Source organism: Phocoena sinus, chromosome 11, assembly GCF_008692025.1.
Source record: "Phocoena sinus isolate mPhoSin1 chromosome 11, mPhoSin1.pri, whole genome shotgun sequence".
In the NCBI taxonomy this organism is placed as follows: domain Eukaryota; kingdom Metazoa; phylum Chordata; class Mammalia; order Artiodactyla; family Phocoenidae; genus Phocoena; species Phocoena sinus.
Genome location: NC_045773.1, coordinates 43,055,309 through 43,080,029, shown reverse-complemented (window position 1 = coordinate 43,080,029; position 24,721 = coordinate 43,055,309). Strand labels below are relative to the sequence as shown.

The 24,721-nt window shown below is 38.9% G+C and overlaps 1 protein-coding gene across 5 annotated transcripts in view; it reads left to right on the top strand.

Moving 5' to 3' along the window:
• The window catches only part of SCN11A (sodium voltage-gated channel alpha subunit 11), a 130,296-nt gene that overhangs the window by 1,558 nt on the left and 104,017 nt on the right, over positions 1 to 24,721 (top strand). For all 5 annotated transcript variants that reach the window (XR_004352264.1, XM_032649419.1, XM_032649418.1 and 2 more), the window contains exon 2: positions 1,326 to 1,441. Coding sequence is in view for 4 of the 5 variants with exons in the window: in XM_032649419.1 (XP_032505310.1) it covers positions 1,419 to 1,441 (23 nt within the window). In the remaining variant the exon portion in view is untranslated. The remainder of the gene's footprint in view (positions 1 to 1,325; positions 1,442 to 24,721) is intronic.

Here is a 24,721-nt window from a genome sequence, read left to right as displayed (position 1 = left end):
TCATTATTTAGTAAGTTGCAGAGGAAAAGATAGCAACTAGAGGTTGTAGACTTAGAAATGGAGGATGGATGTGGTAATTGATGAAGCATTGGGTTGACTCTTTTGGAGGGTGACAGAGTGAGTGCATCTTTGACTGTGTAAAGGATAGTTGCAGTATTTTAAGTGACAACTTTTTTTTGAAGTATAAGCATTGAAAGCAGTGGTTATATTGGTGTTGGGCAGCCAGAGGGATGACTTTACATTTGATATTTTTGTGGCTTTATTTTCTGCTGTCCATCATTTGAGTTCTCTTTCTGTGTTTGGGGAATTCCCCACTATGTGTCTTGGTGGTGAGCACTGCTTACAGAAAGTGATAAAGACAGTTACTCAGTTTTTCTGGCCTTCTTATAGCAAGAGTCTATGCATGTGACCTCAGCTTAATTAATCAGATGACATCTTGACTGCAACTTGGTGAGAAACTCTGAGGCAGCACTGTTCAGCTAAACTGCTCCCAAATTCCTGCCACTGCAGAAACTGTGTGAGATAATAAATGTTTGTTGTTGTGGGATAATTTGTTATGCAGCAATAGATAACTAATGCACCCTCCCTTCTCCATGAGGAGGGGAAATGTCACAGCACTTTCACAACTTTACAAAGATAGTCTCATCATCAGCTTCTTCAATCTCCATTTAATTCTCTGTCTTTTCTTGTGTAACTGTCAGGAGGCTTATCCTGGCAGAATTCCTTCATCAGTCTCTTAGAATTTCCTCCATAGGAAGATTGGTACCTTTATTCAAAATGTAAGAAGCCTTGACACCTACTATATTTTTCTCAGTTTTTGAGACCTCTGTTTAAAGTCCTAGGCAACATGAAAACTTTAACATCCTGAAAAAAAAATCCACATACGTATTAAATAAAAATACAATCGATTTAAAAAGTAAATAAGAGTTCTAGAAGGCTTCTACTTCCAAATAAACCAGACTGGTTCTTGTTAAATCTTACTCTGGAGGGACCCTCCCCTCTGTCAATTAACTTCTTACATCTTCAGTTTTTTAAATCTGTAAAATGGAATCACAACAGTACCTATTTCATATGGTTCTTATGAAATAACCTTACCACAGTACCTGGTAGGTAGGAAATATTCAATATACTTTAGGTATTATTTTTAATCATCACCTTGCTCAGGAAACATTGCCAAAATGTTATAATAACATTACCAAAATGTTGTAATTTCCCAGGATAGATTTTCTCCTGTTTTATATAATGTAGGCTCTATCACTTTGTAAAGTTTTCAAACCAGCTTGAAATTTATCTTTTGTTCTTGCCTGCTTTCTTGTTTTCAACAGCCTGGAAAAAGATTCATGAAATGATAAGGCCTTTTAACAGATTTGTCCACATGTTTAAATACATGTTTTCTGGCTCCATGACCAAGCCATTTAATGAAGGAAGTGAAGGTGACCAGGTATGTCTTTGAACCAAACCCCAGACTTACCATCATCGGGGGGGAGACATGAATGTTTTCTGTTTTAATTGTTTAAGAGGAATTAATATGTTTTGAAAATTTGTTTAAAAGCACACAATCATGCAACGCCTTGGTTTGCAGCTACTACGGTCTGCTAGTGCTTAATGCATTAATTTGGATATTTTAAAGATGAATTTTAAAAAGAATAAAATTTTAAGCCTTATGCAAGTAATGTGGCAGTGCTAAATAAACTTTGTAAAGCAAGCCTGTCATGATATCAACCAACTTCATGAAGAAATTGAGAAGCTGCATTATTTCCTTATAATTCTTTAATGATTCTCTAAAACAATGCTTCCTTAAAGAAATAGGGGGTTATGATATATAATAGACTACAAGATCATAATTAAATAAACATGCATAAGTGAAGCAATATTATATAAGTAAACATAGAGACTCCAAATGCTTAAGATGTTTATGTCAAAAGTTGTATGCTAGTTTATGTCTTGTCAGCAAATCTTCAGGTTTAAATACAGTCTTAGAAGGCTTTACTGAGTGACTCCTTATTCAACGTTAACTTATTTCTGCACACACTGGGAAAAAAGTATCCTTTAGTTCTTTTTGCTTTTTTTTTTTTTTACATCTTTATTGGAGTATAATCGCTTTACAATGGTGTGTTAGTTTCTGCTTTATAACGAAGTGAATCAGTTATACATATACATATGTTCCCATATCTCTTCCCTCTTGCGTCTCCCTCCCTCCCACCCTCCCTATCCCACCCCTCCAGGCAGTCACAAAGCACCGAGCTGATCTCCCTGTGCTATGCGGCTGCTTCCCACTAGCTATCTACCTTGCGTTTGGTAGTGTATATATGTCCATGCCTCTCTCTAGCTTTGTTACAGCTTACCCTTCCCCCTCCCCATATCCTCAAGTCCATTCTCTACTAGGTCTGTGTCTTTATTCCTGTCTTACCCCTAGGTTCTTACACGCCAGTATTAGGAAGAGAAGCCAGTTTCTTCCGTTCCAAAAATGTTTTGACCTTGTCTAGCTTTCCCACTGGAGGGCAGTAGAGAACCATCCAAGCCATCCCTGATTTTGAACCTCACTGGCTCTAATGTGTGACAAGTCAGACCTTAAAATCCTTGGTACTTATTTCCTACTGATAAAATGTCATAATCAAAGTACATTTTTAGAAAGCCTATTCACTCCCATAAAAACCCATAATTGATTGTGGGAATAAAATAAAGCAAAATGAATGCATTTATAAGTATTTACTAAGTGGACAAAAAAAATTAAACCTACATCACAAATGTACTTTAAAATTTTATTTATTTATTTATTTATTATTCTTGGCTGCGTCTGGTCTTCGTTGCGGCATGCGGGATCTTTTGTTGCGCTGCGGGGGCTCTTCGTTGCAGTGCGCGGGCTTAGTTCCCCTGCGGCATGTGGAATCTTAGTTCCGAGACCAGGGATCGAACCCGCGTCCCCTGCATGGGAAGGCAGATTCTTTGCCACTGGACCACCACGGAAGTCCCACAAATGTACTTTTTTGTGGTGGAATTTTTGTACAGGAGCTGAACTGCCTGAGGCTTCCTAAAATACTAGTCCAAAAAAGTACAGTGTATGTGAATCTTACTCTAAAACTTTGACATATAATTATATCATATTAGCTTATTGAAATTATTTATAATTCTGAGTTCCCAGACAGCCAAAATGATGGAAAAGTCATCCTCAGTTATTATTAAGACTCCTCTGACTACCTTGATCCACCATTAGGTCACTGACGAATGACCAGGAGTCATACAGGGAGGCACCAACAATCCTCAGGCCACAGTGGTTAGGGCTGAGGTGCCCAGTGTCCTTTGAAAGTGGCCAGGCCTCTGTTCTTTTCATCCACTGGGACTGGGGGTTTTTGTTATACCTGGAAATCCTAGTGCCTAGGGCCCCACCCTTCTAAGATATGCAGCCATCATTGACCAGGGTCTGTCACCAACTGGGATGCTTTCAACAGTGGTCACAGGTCTTTACTCTTTGTAGAACCTCTCTTCCTGCTTCCACTGACCTCTCTGCCCTACAAAGAGTATGGATTTTTTCCCCTGCACACCCTTTCCCACCTAGATTTGCAGCTTAAGCTCTTCAGTGAGCTTGGGCTTTCATTAAAGGCAAGACAAGAGGTAGTCTTTAAGCTTCAGGACCGCTATTACAAACCACTCCTGAGATCAGCAAGTACTGTGGACTGGCAACCATCAGCAGAAGGTGGGGGAAGGAGGGAAAACTGCTGCAAAAACAAAGTATCCTCGAATATCTCAGCAAATTATCTTGCACAGAAGCTAGAACCCAAGACAATTATTTTCCTGGCAATCTCCCTATAGAAACCACAGGTATTCTTTATGCCTCCAGACACCTTTAAACTGCATTCAACATTAGGGTTGTGAGTCTGGAAATCTTTCTTTGCTAATTTGTTGTACATGAATGCCTGCAGAAGCTTTTGAATGCTAAATGCTGTGGGAGGGCTAGTTTCCATGGTAACTCTTCAGTGAGTCTTTTTCTTGCACTTCAATTAGATCCCATTGCTGAGCGGTTGTGAATGAGAAGGTAACAGCTCAGTCACTTCTGGAGGGCTGGAGAGTTGCAGCCTTTCTAGATGCAGCTATATTCTCAGTTCACTGAGTTGTACTACGCTTGTCTTGCCCCGTCTCTTCATGGTACCCCAGCACCACAATGGGAAAATATATTTGCAACACACATGACAAAGGGCCAATTTCCTTAATATACCAAGAGAGCATACAAGTTAATATGAAAAGTACCAAAACACAATGGAAAAAAAATGAACAAAGGACATAAATAGGCAGCTTACAGAAAAAGAAAATTAATGGCTTACATTGTATGAAAATGTGTTTAATCTCATTCATAATGAAGGAAATATATATTTAAATAAGATTCCATTTTTCACCTACCAGATTGGAAAAGCTCTAAAAATTTGATAATATACTGTGTTCAGAGAATGTGGAAAACCCATCATTTTAGAGACTCTTCGTGGGAGGGTAAATTGGTATAATCTCCTTGGAGGGTGATTTAGCAGTTGCTCTTCTAGAAATTCATCCTACAAGTGCAATTACATTTAACTTAAAAATACAGTAAAAGAATATTTATTGATGCATTGTTTTTTTTAATGTGGTTTTTTTTTTTAAAACATCTTTATTGGGGTATAATCGCTTTACAATGGTGTGTTGGTTTCTGCTTTATAACAAAGTGAATCAGTTATACATATACATATGTTCCCATATCTCTTCCCTCTTGCGTCTCCCTCCCTCCCACCCTCCCTATCCCACCCCTCCAGGCAGTCACAAAGCACCGAGCTGATCTCCCTGTGCTTTGCGGCTGCTTCCCACTAGCTATCTACCTTACGTTTGGTAGTGTATATATGTCCATGCCTCTCTCTCCCTTTGTCACAGCTCACCCTTCCCCCTCCCCATATCCTCAAGTCCGTTCTCCAGTAGGTCTGCGTCTTTATTCCTGTCTTACCCCTAGGTTCTTCATGACATTTTTTTTTTCTTAAATTCCATATATATATGTGTTAGCATACGGTATTTGTCTTTCTTTTTCTGACTTACTTCACTCTGTGTGACAGACTCTAGGTCCATCCACCTCATTACAAATAGCTCAATTTCGTTTCTTTTTATGGCTGAGTAATATTCCATTGTATATATGTGCCACATCTTCTTTATCCATTCATCCGATGATGGGCACTTAGGTTGTTTCCATCTCCGGGCTATTGTAAATAGAGCTGCAATGAACATTTTGGTACATGACTCCTTTTGAATTATGGTTTTCTCAGGGTATATGCCCAGTAGTGGGATTGCTGGGTCATATGGTAGTTCTATTTGTAGTTTTTTAAGGAACCTCCATACCGTTCTCCATAGTGGCTGAACCAATTCACATTCCCACCGGCAGTGCAAGAGTGTTCCCTTTTCTACACACCGTCTCCAGCATTTATTTTTTCTAGATTTTTTGATGATGGCCATTCTGACTGGTGTGAGATGATATCTCATTGTAGTTTTGATTTGCATTTCTCTAATGATTAATGATGTTGAGCATTCTTTCATGTATTTGTTGGCAGTCTGTATATCTTCTTTGGAGAAATGTCTGTTTAGGTCTTCTGCCCATTTTTGGATTGGGTTGTTTGTTTTTTTGTTATTGAGCTGCATGAGCTGCTTGTAAATTTTGGAGATGAATCCTTTGTCAGTTGCTTCATTTGCAAATATGTTCTCCCATTCTGAGGGTTGTCTTTTGGTCTTGTTTATGGTTTCCTTTGCTGTGCAAAAGCTTTGAAGTTTCATTAGGTCCCATTTGTTTATTTTTGTTTTTATTTCCATTTCTCTAGGAGGTGGGTCAGAAAGGATCTTGCTGTGATTTATGTCATAGAGTGTTCTGCCTATGTTTTCCTCTAAGAGTTTGATAGTTTCTGGCCTTACATTTAGGTCTTTAATCCATTTTGAGCTTATTTTTGTGTGTGGTGTTAGGGAGTGATCTAATCTCATACTTTTACATGTACCTGTCCAGTTTTCGCAGCACCACTTATTGAAGAGGCTGTCCTTTCTCCACTGTACATTCCTGCCTCCTTTATCAAAGATAAGGTGTCCATATGTGTGTGGGTTTATCTCTGGGCTTTCTATCCTGTTCCATTGATCTATGTTTCTGTTTTTGTGCCAGTACCATACTGTCTTGATTACTGTAGCTTTGTAGTATAGTCTGAAGTCAGGGAGCCTGATTCCTCCAGCTCCGTTTTTCGTTCTCAAGATTGCTTTGGCTATTCGGGGTCTTTTGTGTTTCCATACAAATTGTGAAATTTTTTTGTTCTAGTTCTGTGAAAAATGCCAGTGGTAGTTTGATAGTGATTGTATTGAATCTATAGATTGCTTTGGGTAGTAGAGTCATTTTCACAACGTTGATTCTTCCCATCCACGAACATGGTATATCTCTCCATCTATTTGTATCACCTTTAATTTCTTTCATCAGTGTCTTATAATTTTCTGCATACAGGTCTTTTGTCTCCTTAGGTAGGTTTATTCCTAGATATTTTATTCTTTTTGTTGCAATGGTAAATGGGAGTGTTTTCCTGATTTCACTTTCAGATTTTTCATCATTAGTATATAGGAATGCCAGAGATTTCTGTGCATTAATTTTGTATCCTGCTCCTTTACCAAATTCATTGATTAGCTCTAGTAATTTTCTGGTAGCATCTTTAGGATTCTCTATGTATAGTATCATGTCATATGCAAATAGTGACAGCTTTACTTCTTCCTTTCCGATTTGGATTCCTTTTATTTCCTTTTCTTCTCTGATTGCTGTGCCTAAAACTTCCAAAACTATGTTGAAGAAGAGTGGTGAGAGTGGGCAACCTTGTCTTGTTCTTGATCTTAGTGGAAATGCTTTCAGTTTTTCACCATTGAGGATGATGTTGGCTGTGGGTTTGTCATATATGGCCTTTATTATGTTGAGGATAGTTCCCTCTATGCCTACTTTCTGCAGGGTTTTTATCATAAATGGGTGTTGAATTTTGTCAAAAGCTTTCTCTGCATCTATTGAGATGATCATATGGTGTTAATCCTTCAACTTGTTAATATGGTTTATCACATTGATTGATTTGCATATATTGAAGAATCCTTGCATTCCTGGAATAAACCCCACTTGATCTTGGTGTATGATCCTTTTAATGTGCTGTTGGATTCTGTTTGCTAGTATTTTGTTGAGGATTTTTGCATCTGTGTTCATCAGTGATATTGGCCTGTAGTTTTCTTTCTTTGTGACATCCTTGTCTGGTTTTGGTATCAAGGTGATGGTGGCCTCGTAGAATGAATTTGGGAGTGTTCCTCCCTCTGCTATATTTTGGAAGAGTTTGAGAAGGATAGGTGTTATCTCTTCTCTAAATGTTTGATAGAATTTGCCTGTGAAGCCATCTGGTCCTGGGCTTTTGTTTGTTGGAAGATTTTAAATCACAGTTTCAATTTCAGTGCTTGTGATTGGTCTGTTCATATTTTCTATTTCTTCCTGATTCAGTCTTGGCAGGTTGTGCATTTCTAAGAATTTGTCCATTTCTTCCAGGTTGTCCATTTTATTGGCATAGAGTTGCTTGTAGTAATCTCTCATGATCTTTTGTATTTCTGCAGTGTCAGTTGTTACTTTTCCTTTTTCATTTCGAATTCTATTGATTTGAGTCTTCTCCATTTTTCTCTTGATGAGTCTGGCTAATGGTTTATCTATTTTGTTTATCTTCTCAAAGAACCAGCTTTTAGTTTTATTGATCTTTGCTATTGTTTCCTTCATTTCTTTTTCATTTTTTTCTGATCTTATTTTTATGATTTCTTTCCTTCTGCTAACTTTGGGGGGGTTTGTTCTTCTTTTTCTAATTGCTTGAGGTGCAAGGTTAGGTTGTTTATTCGAGATGTTTCCTGTTTCTTAAGGTAGGCTTGTATTGCTATAAACTTCCCTCTTATAACTGCTTTTGCTGCATCCTATAGGTTTTGGGTCGTCGTGTCTCCATTGTCATTTGTTTCTAGGTATTTTTTTATTTCCTCTTTGATTTCTACAGTGATCACTTCGTTATTAAGTAGTGTATTGTTTAGCCTCCATGTGTTTGTATTTTTTACAGATCTTTTCCTGTAATTGATATCTAGTCTCATGGTATTGTGATCGGAAAAGATACTTAATACAATTTCAATTTTCTTAAATTTACCAAGGCTTGATTTGTGACCCAAGATATGATCTATCCTGGAGAATATTCCATGAGCACTTGAGAAAAATGTGTATTCTGTTGTTTTTGGGTGGAGTGTCCTATAAATATCAATTAAGTCCATCTTGTTTAATGTATCATTTAAAGCTTATGTTTCCTTATTTATTTTCATTTTGGATGATCTGTCCATTGGTGAAAGTGGGATGTTAAAGTCCCCTACTATGAATGTGTTACTGTCGATTCCCCCTTTTATGGCTGTTAGTTTTTGCCTTATGTATTGAGGTGCTCCTATGTTGGGTGCATTAATATTTACAATTGTTATATCTTCTTCTTGGATCGATCCCTTGATCATTATGTAGTGTCCTTCTTTGTCTCGTCTAATAGTCTTTATTTTAAAGTCTATTTTGTCTGATATGAGAATTGCTACTCCAGCTTTCTTTTGGTTTCCATTTGCATTGAATATCTTTTTCCATCCCCTTACTTTCAGTCTGTATGTGTCTCTACGTCTGAAGTGGGTCTCTTGTAGACAGCATATATATGGGTCTTGTTTTTGTATCCATTCAGCCAATCTGTGTCTTTTGGTGGGAGCATTTAGTCCATTTACATTTAAGGTAATTATCGATATGTATGTTCCTATTCCCATTTTCTTAATTGTTTTGGGTTCGTTATTGTAGGTCTTTTCCTTCTCTTGTGTTTCTTGCCTAGAGAAGTTCCTTTAGCATTTGTTGTAAAGCTGGTTTGGTGGTGCTGAACTGTCTCAGCTTTTGCTTGCCTGTAAAGGTTTTAATTTCTCCATCAAATCTGAATGAGATCCTTGCTGGGTAGAGTAATCTTGGCTGCAGGTTTTTCTCCCTCATCACTTTCAGTATGTCCTGCCACTCCCTTCTGGCTTGCAGAGTTTCTGCTGAGAGATCAGCTGTTAACCTTATGGGGATTCCCTTGTGTTGTATTTTTCCCTTGCTGCTTTTAATATGCTTTCTTTGTATTTAATTTTTAACAGTTTGATTAATATGTGTCTTGGTGTATTTCTCCTTGGATTTATCCTGTATGGGACTCTCTGTGCTTCCTGGACTTGATTAACTATTTCCTTTCCCATATTAGGGAAGTTTTCAACTATAATCTCTTCAAATATTTTCTCAGTCCTTTTCTTTTTCTCTTCTTCTTCTGGAACCCCTATAATTCGAATGTTGGTGCGTTTAATGTTGTCCCAGAGGTCTCTGAGACTGTCCTCAGTTCTTTTCATTCTTTTTTCTTTATTCTGCTCTGCAGTAGTTATTTCCACTATTTTGTCTTCCAGGTCACTTATCCATTCTTCTGCCTCAGTTATTCTGCTATTGATCCCATCTAGAGTATTTTTCATTTCATTTATTGTGTTGTTCATCGTTGTTTGTTTCATCTTTAGTTCTTCTACGTCCTTGTTAAATGTTTCTTGTATTTTGTCTATTCTATTTCCAAGATTTTGGATCATCTTTACTATCATTATTCTGAATTCTTTTTCAGGTAGACTGCCTATTTCCTCTTCATTTGTTAGGTCTGGTGGGTTTTTACCTTGCTCCTTCATCTGTGGTGTGTTTTTCTGTCTTCTCATTTTGCTTATCTTACTGTGTTTGGGGTCTCCTTTTTGCAGGCTGCAGGTTCGTAGTTCCCGTTGTTTTTGGTGTCTGTCCCCAGTGGCTAAGGTTGGTTCAGTGGGTTGTGTAGGCTTCCTGGTGGAGGGGACTAGTGCCTGTGTTCTGGTGGATGAGGCTGGATCTTGTCTCTCTGGTGGGCAGGTCCACGTCTGGTGGTGTGTTTTGGGGTGTCTGTGGACTTATTATGATTTTAGGCAGCGTCTCTGCTAATGGGTGGGGTTGTGTTCCTGTTTTGCTAGTTGTTTGGCATAGGGAGTCCGGCACGGTAGCTTGCTGGTCATTGAATGAAGCTGGGTGCTGGCGTTGAGATGGAAATCTCTGGGAGATTTTCGCTGTTTGATATTATGTGGAGCTGGGAGGTCTCTTGTTGACCAGTGTCCTGAAATTGGCTCTCCCACCTCAGAGGGACAGCACTGACTCCTGGCTGCAGCACCAAGAGCCTTTCATCCACATGGCTCAGGATAAAAGGGAGAAAAAGTAGAGAGAAAGAATTAGAAGTAGGAAGAAAGAAAGAAAGAGGAAGGAAGGAAGGAAGAAAGAAAGAAAGAAGGAAAGAAAGAAAGGAGGGAGGGACGGTGGGAGGAAGGAAGGAAAAACGAAAGAAAGGAAGAAAATAAAGTAAAATAAAATAAAGTAAAATATAATAAAGTTATTAAATTAAAAAATAATTAAGAAAAAAAATTAAAAAAACGGACGGAAAGAACCTTAGGACAAATGGTGGAAGCAAAGCTATACAGACAAAATCTCATACAGAAGCATACACATACACACTCAGAAAAAGAGGAAAAGGGGAAAAAAATCATAAATCCTGCTCTCAAAGTCCACCTCCTCAATTTGGGGTGATTTGTTGTCTATTCATGTATTGCACAGATGCAGGGTACATCAAGTTGATTGTGGAGCTTTAATCCGCTGCTTCTGAGGCTGCTGGGAGAGATTTCCCTTTCTCTTCTTTGTTCTCACAGCTCCCAGGGGCTCAGCTTTAGATTTGGCCCCGTCTCTGCGTGTACGTCCCCGGAGGGCATCTGTTTTTCAGCTCAGACAGGACGGGGTTAAAGGAGCCGCTGATTCGGGGGCTCTGGCTCACTCAGGCCGGGGGCAGGGAGGGGCGCGGAGTGCGAGGCGAGCCTGCGGCGGCAGAGGCTGGCGGGACGTTGCACCAGCCTGAGGCTCGCCGTGCGTTCTCTCGGGTAAGTTGTCCCTGGATCCTGGGAACCTGGCAGTGGCGGGCTGCACAGGCTCCCCGGAAGGGGGGTGTGGATAGTGACTTGTGCTCGCACATAGGCTTCTTGGTGGCGGCAACATCAGCCTTAGCGTCTCCTGCCCGTCTCTGGGGTCCGCACTTTTAGCCGCGGCTCGGGCCCGTCTCTGGAGCTCCTTTAAGCAGCGCTCTTAATCCCCTCTCCTTGTGCACCGGGAAACAAAGAGGGAAGAAAAAGTCTCTTGCCTCTTCGGCAGCTCCAGACCTTTTCCCGGACTCCCTCCCAGCTAGACATGGTGCACTAACCCCTTCAGGCTGTGTTCACGCCGCCAACCCCAGTCCTCTCCCTGCGCTCCAACCAAAGCCCGAGCCTCAGCTCGCAGCCCCGCCCGCCCCGGCGGGTGAGCAGACAAGCCTCTCGGGCTGGTGAGTGCCGTTCGGCACCGATCCTCTGTGGGGGAATCTCCCCGCTTTGCCCTCCGCACCCCTGTTGCTGCGCTGTCCTCCACGGCTCCAAAGCTCCCCCCCTCCGCTACCTGCAGTCTCCGCCCGCGAAGGGGCTTCCTAGTGTGTGGAAATCTTTCCTCCTTCACAGCTCCCTTCCACTGGTGCAGGTCCTGTCCCTATTCTTTTGCCTCTGTTTTTTCTTTTTTTCTCCCAGGTACGTGGGGAGTTTCTTGCCTTTTGGGAGGTCTGAGGTCTGCCAGCGTTCAATAGGTATTCTGTAGGAGTTGTTCCACGTGTAGATGTATTTCTGGTGTATCTGTGGGGAGGAAGGTGATCTCCGCGTCTTACTCTTCCGCCATCTTCCCCTCGTCCTCTGATGCATTGTTGAAGCAAATGACTGGGACAGATTAAATGAGTTGATACATCCAGACAGTTATCCACACTGGACAATGAGAGACAGAAGTAAAGTTGGGTTTTCCTTAAATCCCAGAGTTGTATGTTCAGCCTATTTGTGAAACGCTGTTAAAGGATAATTCTTAAAAAAAAAAAATCATGACTTCATGCAGATATAAAATGAACAAGTGTTAAAGATTTCATTTTGCTCACAATGAAGGCCTGTTGTCAAACCTAGGTTTGTGTGCCCAGCGCACAGTGAGGCCAAACAAACCAAAACGTCGGCTTTTGGAACAGAGAAAGTTTTATTGCAAGGGCCAAGCAAGGAGTATGGGCTGCTTGTGCTCAAAAGACCCAAACTTCCCAATGGCTTTCAGGCAAGGGTTTTAAAAGATATTGTTAGGGGATAGGGTCGTGGGATGCCTGATCAGTTCGTGAACCTTCTTCTGATTGGTTGGTGGTGAGGTAACAGGGTGATGTATTAGGAATCTCAGCCTTCTGGTTCCAACCAGTCTGGGGTCTAGTGCTTGTGGTCAGCATGTAGTCACCATCCTCCACCTGGGTGAGGGTCTCAGTTTCTGCAGAACAACTCAAAGATATGGATCAGATTGTTATCTATATTCCTTCAGGAGGAACCAGGAGTCCTGTGACTCTCTTTTCCTAATCATTAACGGCTTGAGCCAGCTTTTTGGAATGTGGGGAAGGCCTGTGAGACTGAAGCCTTTTCCCCACAATCAAGAAACAGGGACATGGAAAGACTTTTATACTGAGGAGGGCTAGGCAGATGTCATAACTGGCTCAAAGGAGAAGTCAAGAAGCACAGATTCATGTGCAATAAAGGATGGTTGAAATGCATGTGCAAATGAGGGCCAAACTGGTTTACTACCAGTGGGGGAGGTTGTCCCTGCACTTGACAGAATTGATTTACATGTCTATAGATAGGAGTTATTCTGCCTTGTTATCAGTTGTCTATAATTTACAGAGTTGTAAAATAGCTCTCATAGAAACAGAATCAGTAATGCTGCAGGGTTGACCACAGTGTATAGTTTTCCATTTTCTGTACAAGATTAAAGTGATAAATGCAAGAAGTCTAACAGAATGTAAAATCCTTTGGTCCCAATTGTGTGTATGTGTGTGTGTGTATGACATTCAAGTATATGTACCTGAATATGGCATTGGTGGTATAGTGGTGAGCATAGCTGCCTTCCAAGTATGTGTACATATGTACATATATGTGTTCACATACACATCGACTATTTCTTGATGGAGAGAGGAAATTGATAATTGTGTCTGACACTCGGCAGAGGGACTGAAAGTTGGGAATCTGAGTTGAAAGAGAAATCTATTTTTCAGTATACCTTTTTATACTACTTGATTTTTTTCTTTACTTTTGCCATGAACATTTTTTTCATGGCAAGGAAAAGGAAATCTTTCATAAACCTTAATGTGTCAAACAATAAAGCAATGAATTATAGAAATGAAGCATTGCACAAAATACAAGGGGAAATGGAAAGAAATGCAATAGCCATGGAAAGGGAACCCTTAACAGACCTCTTTCAGGTCTTGGCAATTGAGCAGACTAAAAATAAGTAAGGATATAAAAAGCAGTTTTCAACATGGGCTGCCTATTAAGAACAATTAGGGAGCTTCCTTAGAAAAGCTTTTTTATTTCAAACATATGCAAGCGTAGACAGACTAATCTAATGAACCCACGTGACCCACACCACCCAACTTTGACAGTTACCAATTCATGGCCAACTTTCCTCACCCACTTTCTCCCCTTCTATATGATACTGAAGCAAATCCCAGAAATCATATCATTTAACCTACACACATTTCCTCCAATGAGTATCTCTAAAATATAAGGAATCTTTTTAAAAAATATAATGACAATACCATTATCACTTTTTTAAAAAATTAAGAATTCATAGGTACAATATCATTATCCCACCTAAAACATAGCAGTAATTCCTTAACTTCATCAAAGATTCAGTATTAAAATTCCCAATTGTTTTATAAAGGTCAGTTTTACAAATAGTTTTGTTTGAATTAGGATTTGAATAAGGTCCACACGTTTTGATTAGTTGATGTGTCTCTCAATCCTTTTATTGTAATCTATACATTACCTGGGGAGCTTCTAGAAAATATTGTAGTCCAGGCTTCATCCTGACAATGTTGAATTTTCCCTGAGCCATGTGCTCCTGGAAAACAGGGACAGTTAAAGAAACACACACACACACACACACACACACACACACACACACGTGTGCATGCACACACAGAGCTTTTTTTGTGTTCTGGAAAAGACTGCAAAGAACCATCCTCTTCCATATGACTTAGGTAAGACTTAGCCCCCTTGTTTACCTATGACAAGACTAGACACAGACCCTTTAAGTTCCCATTCTTGGCCTCATAAATGATTAACTGAACTGCTTGTTCCCATTGACCAATCAGAACAAAATGCTTGTTAAACTTCGGTTAAGATTCTTTCCTCCAAGGTCCCTAAGCTTTAACCCACGCTCAATCTGAGCCAGCACACAGTCCTCCTTGTGAGCAAAAAAAGAATGAGGAGTGTAACTCACCATCCGGTTCTACAAAGGTTAAGTCACAACCTACTGCAGTCACCCACTGACAGTGCACAATGGGCCTTGAGGGGAATTCAGGATGAAAAAACAAAATGAGGCACTCTGTTCTTTGAATCGATGGGCCCCTAGATAGCTAAGATGCATATCTCAGAAAGTATTCCAGTGACCCCAGCTTCTTGCATCTTCCTGTACATGGAAAAGCATTAAAATCATTAACTTGATTTTGTTTGCGATTAACTTTAATCTTTTTTTTTTTTAGCATTAATCTTTTGCCAAGATGTATGCTTGAGTTGTGTATATGTCTTAGCCAAAAAATTCATAAAAATACTGTCTCCTCTCCTACCTCTTTGGAGCAGTTTACTCAGAGCTACTGAATGGCTGGCTCCCAGGCTATAGTCCTCAGTAAGACCCTGAAAAAAACTTAAACTCACAACTCTCATGTGCATTTTTGTTTAAGTCAACATCCTTAACAACCTCTCCTGAGAAAAGGCTGGCCTCAGGGTAAAACATTCTCTGATCTACTCCCATCAGGTCACTGTTGGGGCCCAGGGCAGACCACCCCAAAATACACCACAATGGCATATTGATTATTTGTTAATTAAAGTTACTTAAGAAATGGCCCATGCAAAAGGGACACTTTGAGCTTTCTGTCTGTCCACTGAAAACAGGAAATACATATCCTATGAAAGTTTCCCCTCCCTGTAGAAAGGTAATTCTTATCACCAGAGATAGGGAATTCAGGACTGAGAAGCCTATATAAGAAAACTTTGTTACTTCTTTACTAATTTACTACCCAAACCCAAACTATGCTTAAATTCCTTACTCATTAAGCACCCAAAGCCTAAGTTTCTTTGTTCTGTCAATTCCTCACAAATTTATTGTTTCTTTGTTTAAAAAATTTAAAAACTGCCTGCTTTGGCCACTTCTTAGGTTCCATTTCTATGAAACCTTGGTGTGCACAAATTAAAATTGGTTTCTTTTTTTCCTATTAACCTTTGTGTCAACTTTATTATTAGTCCAGACACAGGAACTCAAGAGGGTAGAGGGGGAAATTCCCTCTCCCCAACATCACTCTTTTACCCCACTCCTCCACACCTGGTTCTTTCTAGTCTTATTTACTCCTCTGTATAAAAGAAAAACTTTTTACCTAACCTTTGAGGTCTTATGGCTAGAGCCTCTCCCTATTGCAATAGCTCTACTCCCCTTAGTGCAAAGGTCCCTTCTGCCCCCCTTTGCAATAATCCTTTTGAATAAAATCTCTCCTTACGAAATCTGGATTTGGTTTTTTATTTGCCAATCTCCAGAAATATATTTTTCTCCAGTTGATTATAATATGAAATGAGATTTAAGAAGCACTCCTTAGAGGATGTGAACAATACAATTACTAGGATAATTTAATACATATGTATCTGTGTTAGTGTTCCTCCAAAAGGCAGATTCTGTGCAAGGTCTTGGTGCAGCTCGTTTATTTAGGAGGTCATCTCAGGAAGCACAAGAAAAAGCGCAGGGACGGTGAGACAGAAGGAGGAAAACCCCATCCAGGATTCATAAGAGAGTAGGTTTCCCTGTGGGTAACTGAAGCTCAGTTCCTCTGAGGATTCTCTGAGGAACATGTGAAATGCACCTTAGATTTGTTCTCTCCAGGGACGGAAAAGACAGGGTATTTATCCAATTTCTCCCATCCCTAACTGGTTAAGAATTATCTCTGAGGGTTTTAAGTCCCAAACCCTGGTGGGTACCTTCACGTAGAGAAGCAGGCATGTATAGGTCCTTGAAGAGACTGTCAGCACACTGTCCCCTACGGCTGCAGGCAAACTCAGAGCAGGCCAAGGGGTTATGGAGCTAGGATCAACAGCATGTGCTGCCATATTGAATTTTATGCCCACAGAGAACATCTTTTTTTAATTCTTGCAAGTGCCACTTGAACAGCAAAAGTTGACCACAAAGGACCTTCTATAAATTCCCCCAAATATAAATTAACTAAGATTTGTTGAATAATTACTATGTGCTAAAGGTTTTACATGAATTATTGTAATTTAATTCTCAGGACAACCATCTGAGATAGGTATTATTATTATCTCAATTTTACAAGTGAAGAAATTGAGCATTAGATTAAATACTCTGCCCAAGGTCATATAGCCAGAAAAAGAGCAGGAATTTAAACTCCAGCCTTCTGACTCAAGAATGAAAACTGTTAACTACTGTGGGATATGCTTCCCCACAGCCTTTAGTCATAATGTGGGAAACCACATGTTAATAATAACAATGGTGTAAATGATCCAACAATAATACTCCAACCATTTGGGGATTTAAAACATTCTTCTACAGAGAAAATGAAAGCAATGATAAGAAAAATCCTATATGACAAAATTTACGAGTTATGGTTAAAGCTGTGATAAAAAGAATATTATAAATAAGAAAGAGTGATGTTACATGAATTAAACATTCTATTCAAAAGGTTAGAAAAAGAACAAATTAACCTTGGACAATGGAAGTAAGAAATTAATACAAATGATAACAGAGAGGACTTCCAATTCAGGCAAGAGTTCTTAGGACAGGCTTCCAAAGAGGAGAGAATTGCACTCAGAGAGAAACCAGAGACCTGTGGGTTCTCCTCAAGTATTTGGGAGAATACTGATCAGGTGTGAGGAAATAGCTGCGGCCAGGGAAACAAGTATCCAAAAGGATAAGAGAGAACAGTGCCCAGTGCTCTGGGCTATTAATGCTGGAGTTTATTGTTAAGGTTTTCAAAGTGGAGGTCAAGAAAAAATACTAAAACTTCGGCTTGTATTATGCATTTATTAGGGTCCCAGAGTGGGGTATCTAGGGTTTCATGGGTTCACTCTTCATTGGCTAATTTCAAGCATAAGAATGGGAATTGGGATGCAGGAAGGGAGAAGTGGGGTCACTCAAGTGGTCAGTTATCTAGGTTACCCAGGGCTTTCTGAAAGAGGGAACTACATTGGTGGTGATAGCCTAATTCCTTATCTGGTTGTTTTGCCAGTAGCTGTGTCAGACAACTGGTAATATGCTTACTCAAGATATATATCTTTTGAAATGGATGCCTCAACAATGAAAAGCCTAATGTCAGGCACTTACACTACCATTCTGCGTTAGGTACAAGCACAAAGTCGTTTCAGAGAGTTAAGCATGGGTAGAAGGATGGGAGTGAATGCTGAGTAGCACAGGGGTACTATGCTGATCCTGTGCTTATTTATGCCTCGCTCTGGTTGACTGGGATTCCCCTCTGCAACCCGCATTTTCCAGACTCTCATGTCAGCTGGCTTCTGGCTGGGTTCAGCGTTACTAGGAATACGAAGAAAAAAGAAAGAGGCCAAAGAATCTCTTCCTCTCTGCTCTGGGCATCATCTCTGGCAGGGAGGGGCTGTGTCTCCTCCCTAGATCAGCTATGGCACATACAGACTTTTGTATATGTGAAAGATTATGTGTGTGCTAAGCCTTTGAAATGTGTCTCTGGACCACTATATTTGCTATAGCTCCAGGAAAAGGATTAGGAAGACACTATTAATGATGCAGTCTATTAAATGTGGCTTTCTCTAAGTGGTCGCATTATTGATGACTTTTTCTCATTTGGTTATTTTTTTAAAAGGAAAAAAATTATGCTCTCCCTCACCTCCATTAATGCTCTTTGATGAATAGTGCAAACTATCACCTGGTATTTATTTTCATGAGCCCCTAATTACAGCTAATCAAGCATTTACCTTGCATTTACAAGCTCTTGCTGCAGGTACATTTTTAGCCATCCTCAGTAAAGAAACATAATTGCAGTAGACCATAGAAATGAACATGAGAATAAGTAAGAGTCAAGTATCATCATTTATTACCTAGGCATACCTCCTTTTTTTCTAGCCACATAGAGATCAGGAAGAGAAAATAGCATCTAAAATAGAATTTATGGATCAGAGAAGTTGTTGGCAAGGAGCCTAAATAAAAACACCATGGCATTTTCATGTAAAGAAACTGTACACTGATTTTACTCAACAAATTGAATTATATATTATTTAATTGGTAAATCTCAAAGCTCAAATCAAATATTATTTTCTTTTCCAAAATGTTTTTATTTCTATTTCAAAGATAAAAGAGTTTCCTTGTCTATATCAGTCTGACCTGCCTTTGCCGTTCAGAATATTGGTGGAACATACAACAATTTTTAGACTTAATTATAATCTTAGTGACCATCAAGTGCAGCCCTCTGCATTTAACATGAAATTGAGACCAAGTTACTTGGTTAGGTAAGTGGAGAAGCCAGAACCACAAACCACCCTCTTGACTCTACTTTCACTGCTTCGCATAAATATCAGTGGTTCTTAAATGAACAGTGCTTTTTCTTCAAACTACAGGTACCTTCCTCAGCATTCCCGCCCTTGTGATTGTCTTATGTTCCCTTTCCCAGTTGAAAGCCAGCATTTTTTAATATTCCATTTCTCAAATCAAAATGTAGAATCCCAAATTAACTATGATGGTGTTCTCTGATGTGTAAGATTAAGCTGCTATCTCTTATGAACAAATCAATCCCATTTTCCAGATTCTACTTTTTTTCCACAGAAAAATCGATATGCAAGGTATGGAAATAACTTGTCTATCTCCATGTCAGTCTTAAACAAATTAGATCATATCTGTATGATAGGGGCTAAATAATACGATAACTTGAAAGATCTTAAGAAAATTTGTTTTTGTCTGTTCCTCTTCATTCATTTGCTTCCTAAAGGTTTATGTTCACACCCAGACTCTGTGATGGGCTCCAGGGGCACAGCTCCTGCTGTTAATGCTGGAGCTTATTGTTAGGGTTTTCAAAGTGGAGGTCAAGAAAAAAATACTAAAATTTCTACTTGTATTATCTATTTTCAGTTTTTACCTTTATCAAAACTATATATGATGAGAGTTCAAAGAGTCAAATAGCTCTACCAAAACAACAGGGTCCTACTGTATAGCACAGGGAACTATATTCAGTATCCTGTAATAAACCACAATGGAAAAGAATAGGTAAAAGGATATGTATATATATACATATATATATATGTATATATAACTGAATCACTTTGCTGTACAGCAGAAATTAACACATTGTAAATCAACTATACTTGAATGAGAACAAACAAACAAAAAACGCTAAATTCAGGAGGCTGATATAATTTGGGCAATTTGACATGATCATGGTATTTATTCATTCATTTAATAAAGGTTTTTTTAAAAATTTTTTGAATTTTATTTATTTTTTTATACAGCAGGTCCTTATTAGTCATCAGTTTTATACACATCAGTGTATACATGTCAATCCTAATCTCCCAATTCATCACACCTCCACCCTCACCCCCTGCCGCTTTCCCCCTTTGGTGCCCATATGTTTGTTCTCTACATCTGTGTCTCAATTTCTGCCCTGCAAACCGGTTCATCTGTACCATTTTTCTAGGTTCCACATATATGCATTAATATACGATATTTGTTTTTCTCTTTCTGACTTACTTCACTCTGTATGACAGTCTCTAGATCCATCCACATCTCTACAAATGACCCAATTTCGTTCCTTTTTATGGCTGAGTAATATTCCATTGTATATACATACCACATCTTCTTTATCCATTCTTCTGCCGGTGGGCATTTAGGTTGCTTCCATGACCTGGCTATTGTAAATAGTGCTGCAATGAACATTGGGGTGCATGTGTCTTTTTGAATTACGCTTTTCTCTGGGTATATGCCCAGTAGTGGGATTGCTGGATCATATGGTAATTCTATTTTTACTTTTTTAAGGAACCTCCATACTGTTCTCCATAGTGGCTGTATCAATTTACATTCCTACCAACAGTGCAAGAGGGTTCCCTTTTCTCCACACCCTCTCCAGCATTTGTTGTTTGTAGATTTTCTGATGATGCCCATTCTAACTGGTGTGAGGTGATACCTCACTGTAGTTTGGATTTGCATTTCCCTAATAATTAGTGATGTTGAGCAGATTTTCATGTGCGTCTTGGCCATCTGTATGTCTTTGGAGAAATGTCTATTTAGGTCTTCTGCCCATTTTTGGATTGTGTTGTTTGTTTTTTTAATATTGAGATGCATGAACTGTTTATATATTTTGGAGATTTATCCTTTGTCTGTTGATTCATTTGCAAATATTTTCTCCCATTCTGAGGGTTGTCTTTTTGTCTTGTTTATGGTTTCCTTTGCTGTGCAAAAGCTTTGAAGTTTCATTAGGTCCCATTTGTTTATTTTTCTTTTCATTTCCATTACTCTAGGAGGTGGATCAAAAAAGATCTTGCTGTGATTTATGTCAAAGAGTGTTCTTCGTATGTTTTCCTCTAAGAGTTTTATAGTGTCCAGTCTTACATTTGGGTCTCTAATCCATTTTGAGTTTATTTTTGTGTATGGTGTTAGGGAGTGTTCTAATTTCATTCTTTCACACGTAGCTGTCCAGTTTTCCCAGCACCACTTATCAAAGAGACTGTCTTTTCTCCATTGCATATCCTTGCCTCCTTTGTCATAGATTAGTTGACCATAGGTGCGTGGGTTTATCTCTGGGCTTTCTATTTTGTTCCATTGATCTATATTTCTGTTTTTGTGCCAGTACCATATTGTCTTGATTACTGTAGCTTTGTGGTATAGTCTGAAGTCAGGGAGTCTGATTCCTTCAGCTCTGTTTTTTCCCCTCAAGACTGCTTTGGCTATTCGGGGTCTTTTGTGTCTCCAAACAAATTTTAAGATTTTTTGTTCCAGTTCTGTGAAAAATGCCATTGGTAATTTGATAGGGATTGCATTGAATCTGTAGATTGCTTTGGGTAGTATAGTCATTTTCACAATATTGATTCTTCCAATCCAAGAACATGGTATATCTCCCCATCTGTTTGTAGCATCTTTAATTTCTTTCATCAGTGTCTTATAGTTTCCTGTATACAGGTCTTTTGTCTCCCTAGGTAGGTTTATTCCTAGGTATTTTATTCTTTTTGTTGCAATGTTAAATGGGAGTGTTTCCTTAATTTCTCTTTCAGATATTTCATCATTCGTGTATAGGAATGCAAGAGATTTCTGTGCATTAATTTTGTATCTTGCAACTTTACCAAATTCATTGATTAGCTCTAGTAGTTTTCTGGTTGCATCTTTAGGATTCTCTATGTATAGTATCATGTCATCTGCAAACAGTAACAGTTTTCCTTCTTCTTTTCCAATTTGCATTTCTTTTTCTTCTCTGATTGCCGTGGCTAGGACTTCCAAAACTATGTTGAATAATAGTGGTGAGAGTGGACATCCTTGTCTTGTTCCTGATCTTAGAGGAAATGCTTTGAGTTTTTCACCATTGAGAATGATGTTTGCTGTGGGTTTGTCATATATGGCCTTTATTATGTTGAGGTAGTTTCCCTCTCTGCCCACTTTCTGGAGAGTTTTTATCATAAATGAGTGCTGAATTTTGTCAAAAGCTTTTTCTGCATCTATTGAGATGATCATATGGTTTTTATTCTTCAATTTGTTAATATGGTTTATCACATTGATTGATTTACGTATATTGAACAATCCTTGCATCCCTGGGATAAATCCCACTTGATTATGGTGTATGATCCTTTTAATGTGTTGTTGGATTCTGTGTGCTAGTATTTTGTTGAGGATTTTTGCATTATATTCATCAGCGATATTGGTCTGTAATTTTCTTTTTTGTAGTATCTTTGTCTGGTTTTGGTATCAGGGTGATGGTGGCCTCATAGAATGAGTTTGGGAGTGTTCCTTCCTCTGCAGTTTTTTTGGAGAGTTTGAGAAGGATGCGTGTTAGCTCTTCTCTAAATGTTTGATAGAATTCACCTGTGAAGCCATCTGGTCCTGGACTTTTGTTTGTTGGAAGATTTTTAATCACAGTCTCAATTTCATTACCTGTGATTGGTCTGTTCATATTTTCTATTTCTTCCTGGTTCAGTCTTGGAAGGTTGTACCTTTCTAAGAATTTGTCCATTTCTTCCAGGTTGTCCATTTTATTGGCATAGAGTTGCTTGTAGTAGTCTCTTAGGATGCTTTGTATTTCTGCGTTGCCTGTTGTAACTTCTCCCTTTTCATTTCTAATTTTATTGATTTAAGTCCTCTCCCTCTTTTACTTGATGAGTCTGGCTAATGGTTTATCAATTTTGTTTATCTTCTCAAAGAACCAGCTTTTAGTTTTATTGATCCTTGCTATTGTTTTCTTTGTTTGTATTTCGTTTATTTCTGCTCTGATCTTTATGATTCCTTTCCTTCTGCTAACTTTGGGTTTTGTTTGTTCTTCTTTCTCTGTTTCCTTTAGGTATAAGGTTAGATTGTTTATTTGAGATTTTTCTTGTTTCTTGAGGTAGGCTTGTATAGCTATAAACTTCCCTCTTAGAACTGCTTTTGCTGCATCCCATAGGTTTTGGATCATCGTGTTTTCATTGTCATTTTTCTCTAGGTTTTTTTTGATTTCCTGTTTGATTTCTTCAGTGATCTCTTGGTTATTTAGTAATGTATTGTTTAGTCTCCATGTGTTTGTTTTTTTTACCTTTTTTTCCCTGTAATTGATTTCTAATTTCATGGCGTTGTGGTCAGAAAGGAGGCTTGGTACGATATCAGTTTTCTTAAATTTTCCGAGGCTTGATTTGACCCAAGGTGTGATCTGTCCTGGAGGATGTTCCGTGCGCACTTGGGAAGAAAGTGAAATCTTCTGTTTCTGGATGGAATGTCCTATAAATGTCAATTAAATCTATCTGGTCTGTTGTGTCATTTAAAGCTTCTGTTTCCTTATTTATTTTCATTTTGGATGATCTGTCCATTGGTGTAAGTGAGATGTTAAAGTCCCCCACTATTATTGTGTCACTGTCGATTTCCTCTTTTATAGCTGTTAGCAGTTTCCTTATGTATTGAGGTGCTCCTATGTTGGGTGCATATATATTTATAATTGTTATATCTTCTTCTTGGATTGATCCCTTGATCATTATGTAGTGTCCTTCCTTGTCTCTTGTAACAATCATTATTTTAAAGTCGATTTTATCTGATATGAGTATTGCTACTCCAGCTTTCTTTTGATTTCCATTGGCATGGAATACCTTTTTCCATCCCTTCACTTTCAATCTGTATGTGTCCCTAGGTCTGAAGTGGGTCTCTTGTAGACAGCATATATATGGGTCTTGTTTCTGTATCCATTCAGCAATCCTGTGTCTTTTGGTTGGAGCATTTAATCCATTCACGTTTAAGGTAATTATTGATATGTATGTTCCTATGACCATTTTCTTAATTGTTTTGGGTTTGTTTTTGTAGGTCCTTTTCTTTTGTGTTTCTCACTTAGAGAAGTTCCTATAGCATTTGTTGTAGAGCTGGTTTGGTAGTGCTGAATTCTCTTAGCTTTTGCTTGTCTGTAAAGCTTTTAATTTCTCTCTTGAATCTGAATGAGATCCTTGCCAGGTAGAGTAATCTTGGTTGTAGGTTCTTCCCTTTCATCACTTTAAGTATATCATGCCACTCCCTTCTGGCTTGTAGAGTTTCTGCTGAGAAATCAGCTGTTAACCTTATGGGAGTTCCCTTGTATGTTATTTGTCATTTTTCCCTTGCCGCTTTCAATAGTTTTTCTTTGTCTTTAATTTTTGCCAGTTTGATTACAATGTGTCTCGGCGTGTTTCTCCTTGGGTTTATCCTGTACGGGGCTCTCTGTGCTTCCTGGACTTGGGCGGCTATTTCCTTTCCCGTGTTAGGGAGGTTTTTGACTATAATCTCTTCAAATATTTTCTCGTGTCCTTTCTCTCTCTCTTCTCCTTCTGGGACCCCTATAACGCGAATGTTGTTGCGTTTAATGTGGTCCCAGAGGTCTCTTAGGCTGTCTTCATTTCTTTTCATTCTTTTTTCTTTATTCTGTTCCACAGCAGTGAATTCCACCATTGTGTCTTCCAGGTCACTTATCCGTTCTTCTGCCTCAGTTATTCTGCTATTGATTCCTTCTAGTGTAGTTTTCATTTCAGTTATTGTATTGTTCATCTCTGTTTGTTTGTTCTTTAATTCTTCTAGGTCTTTGTTAAACATTTCTTGCATCTTCTCGATCTTTGCCTCCATGCTTTTTCCAAGGTCCTGGATCATCTTCACTATCATTATTCTGAATTCTTTTTCTGGAAGATTGCCTATTTCCATTTCATTTAGTTGTTTCTCTGGGGTTTTATCTTGTTCCTTCATCTGGTACATAGCCCTCTACCTTTTCATCTTGTCTATCTTTCTGTGAATGTGGTTTTTGTTCCACAGGCTGCAGGATTGTAGTTCTTCTTGCTTTTGCCTAATAAAGGTTTATTGAGTATCTTCAATGTGCTA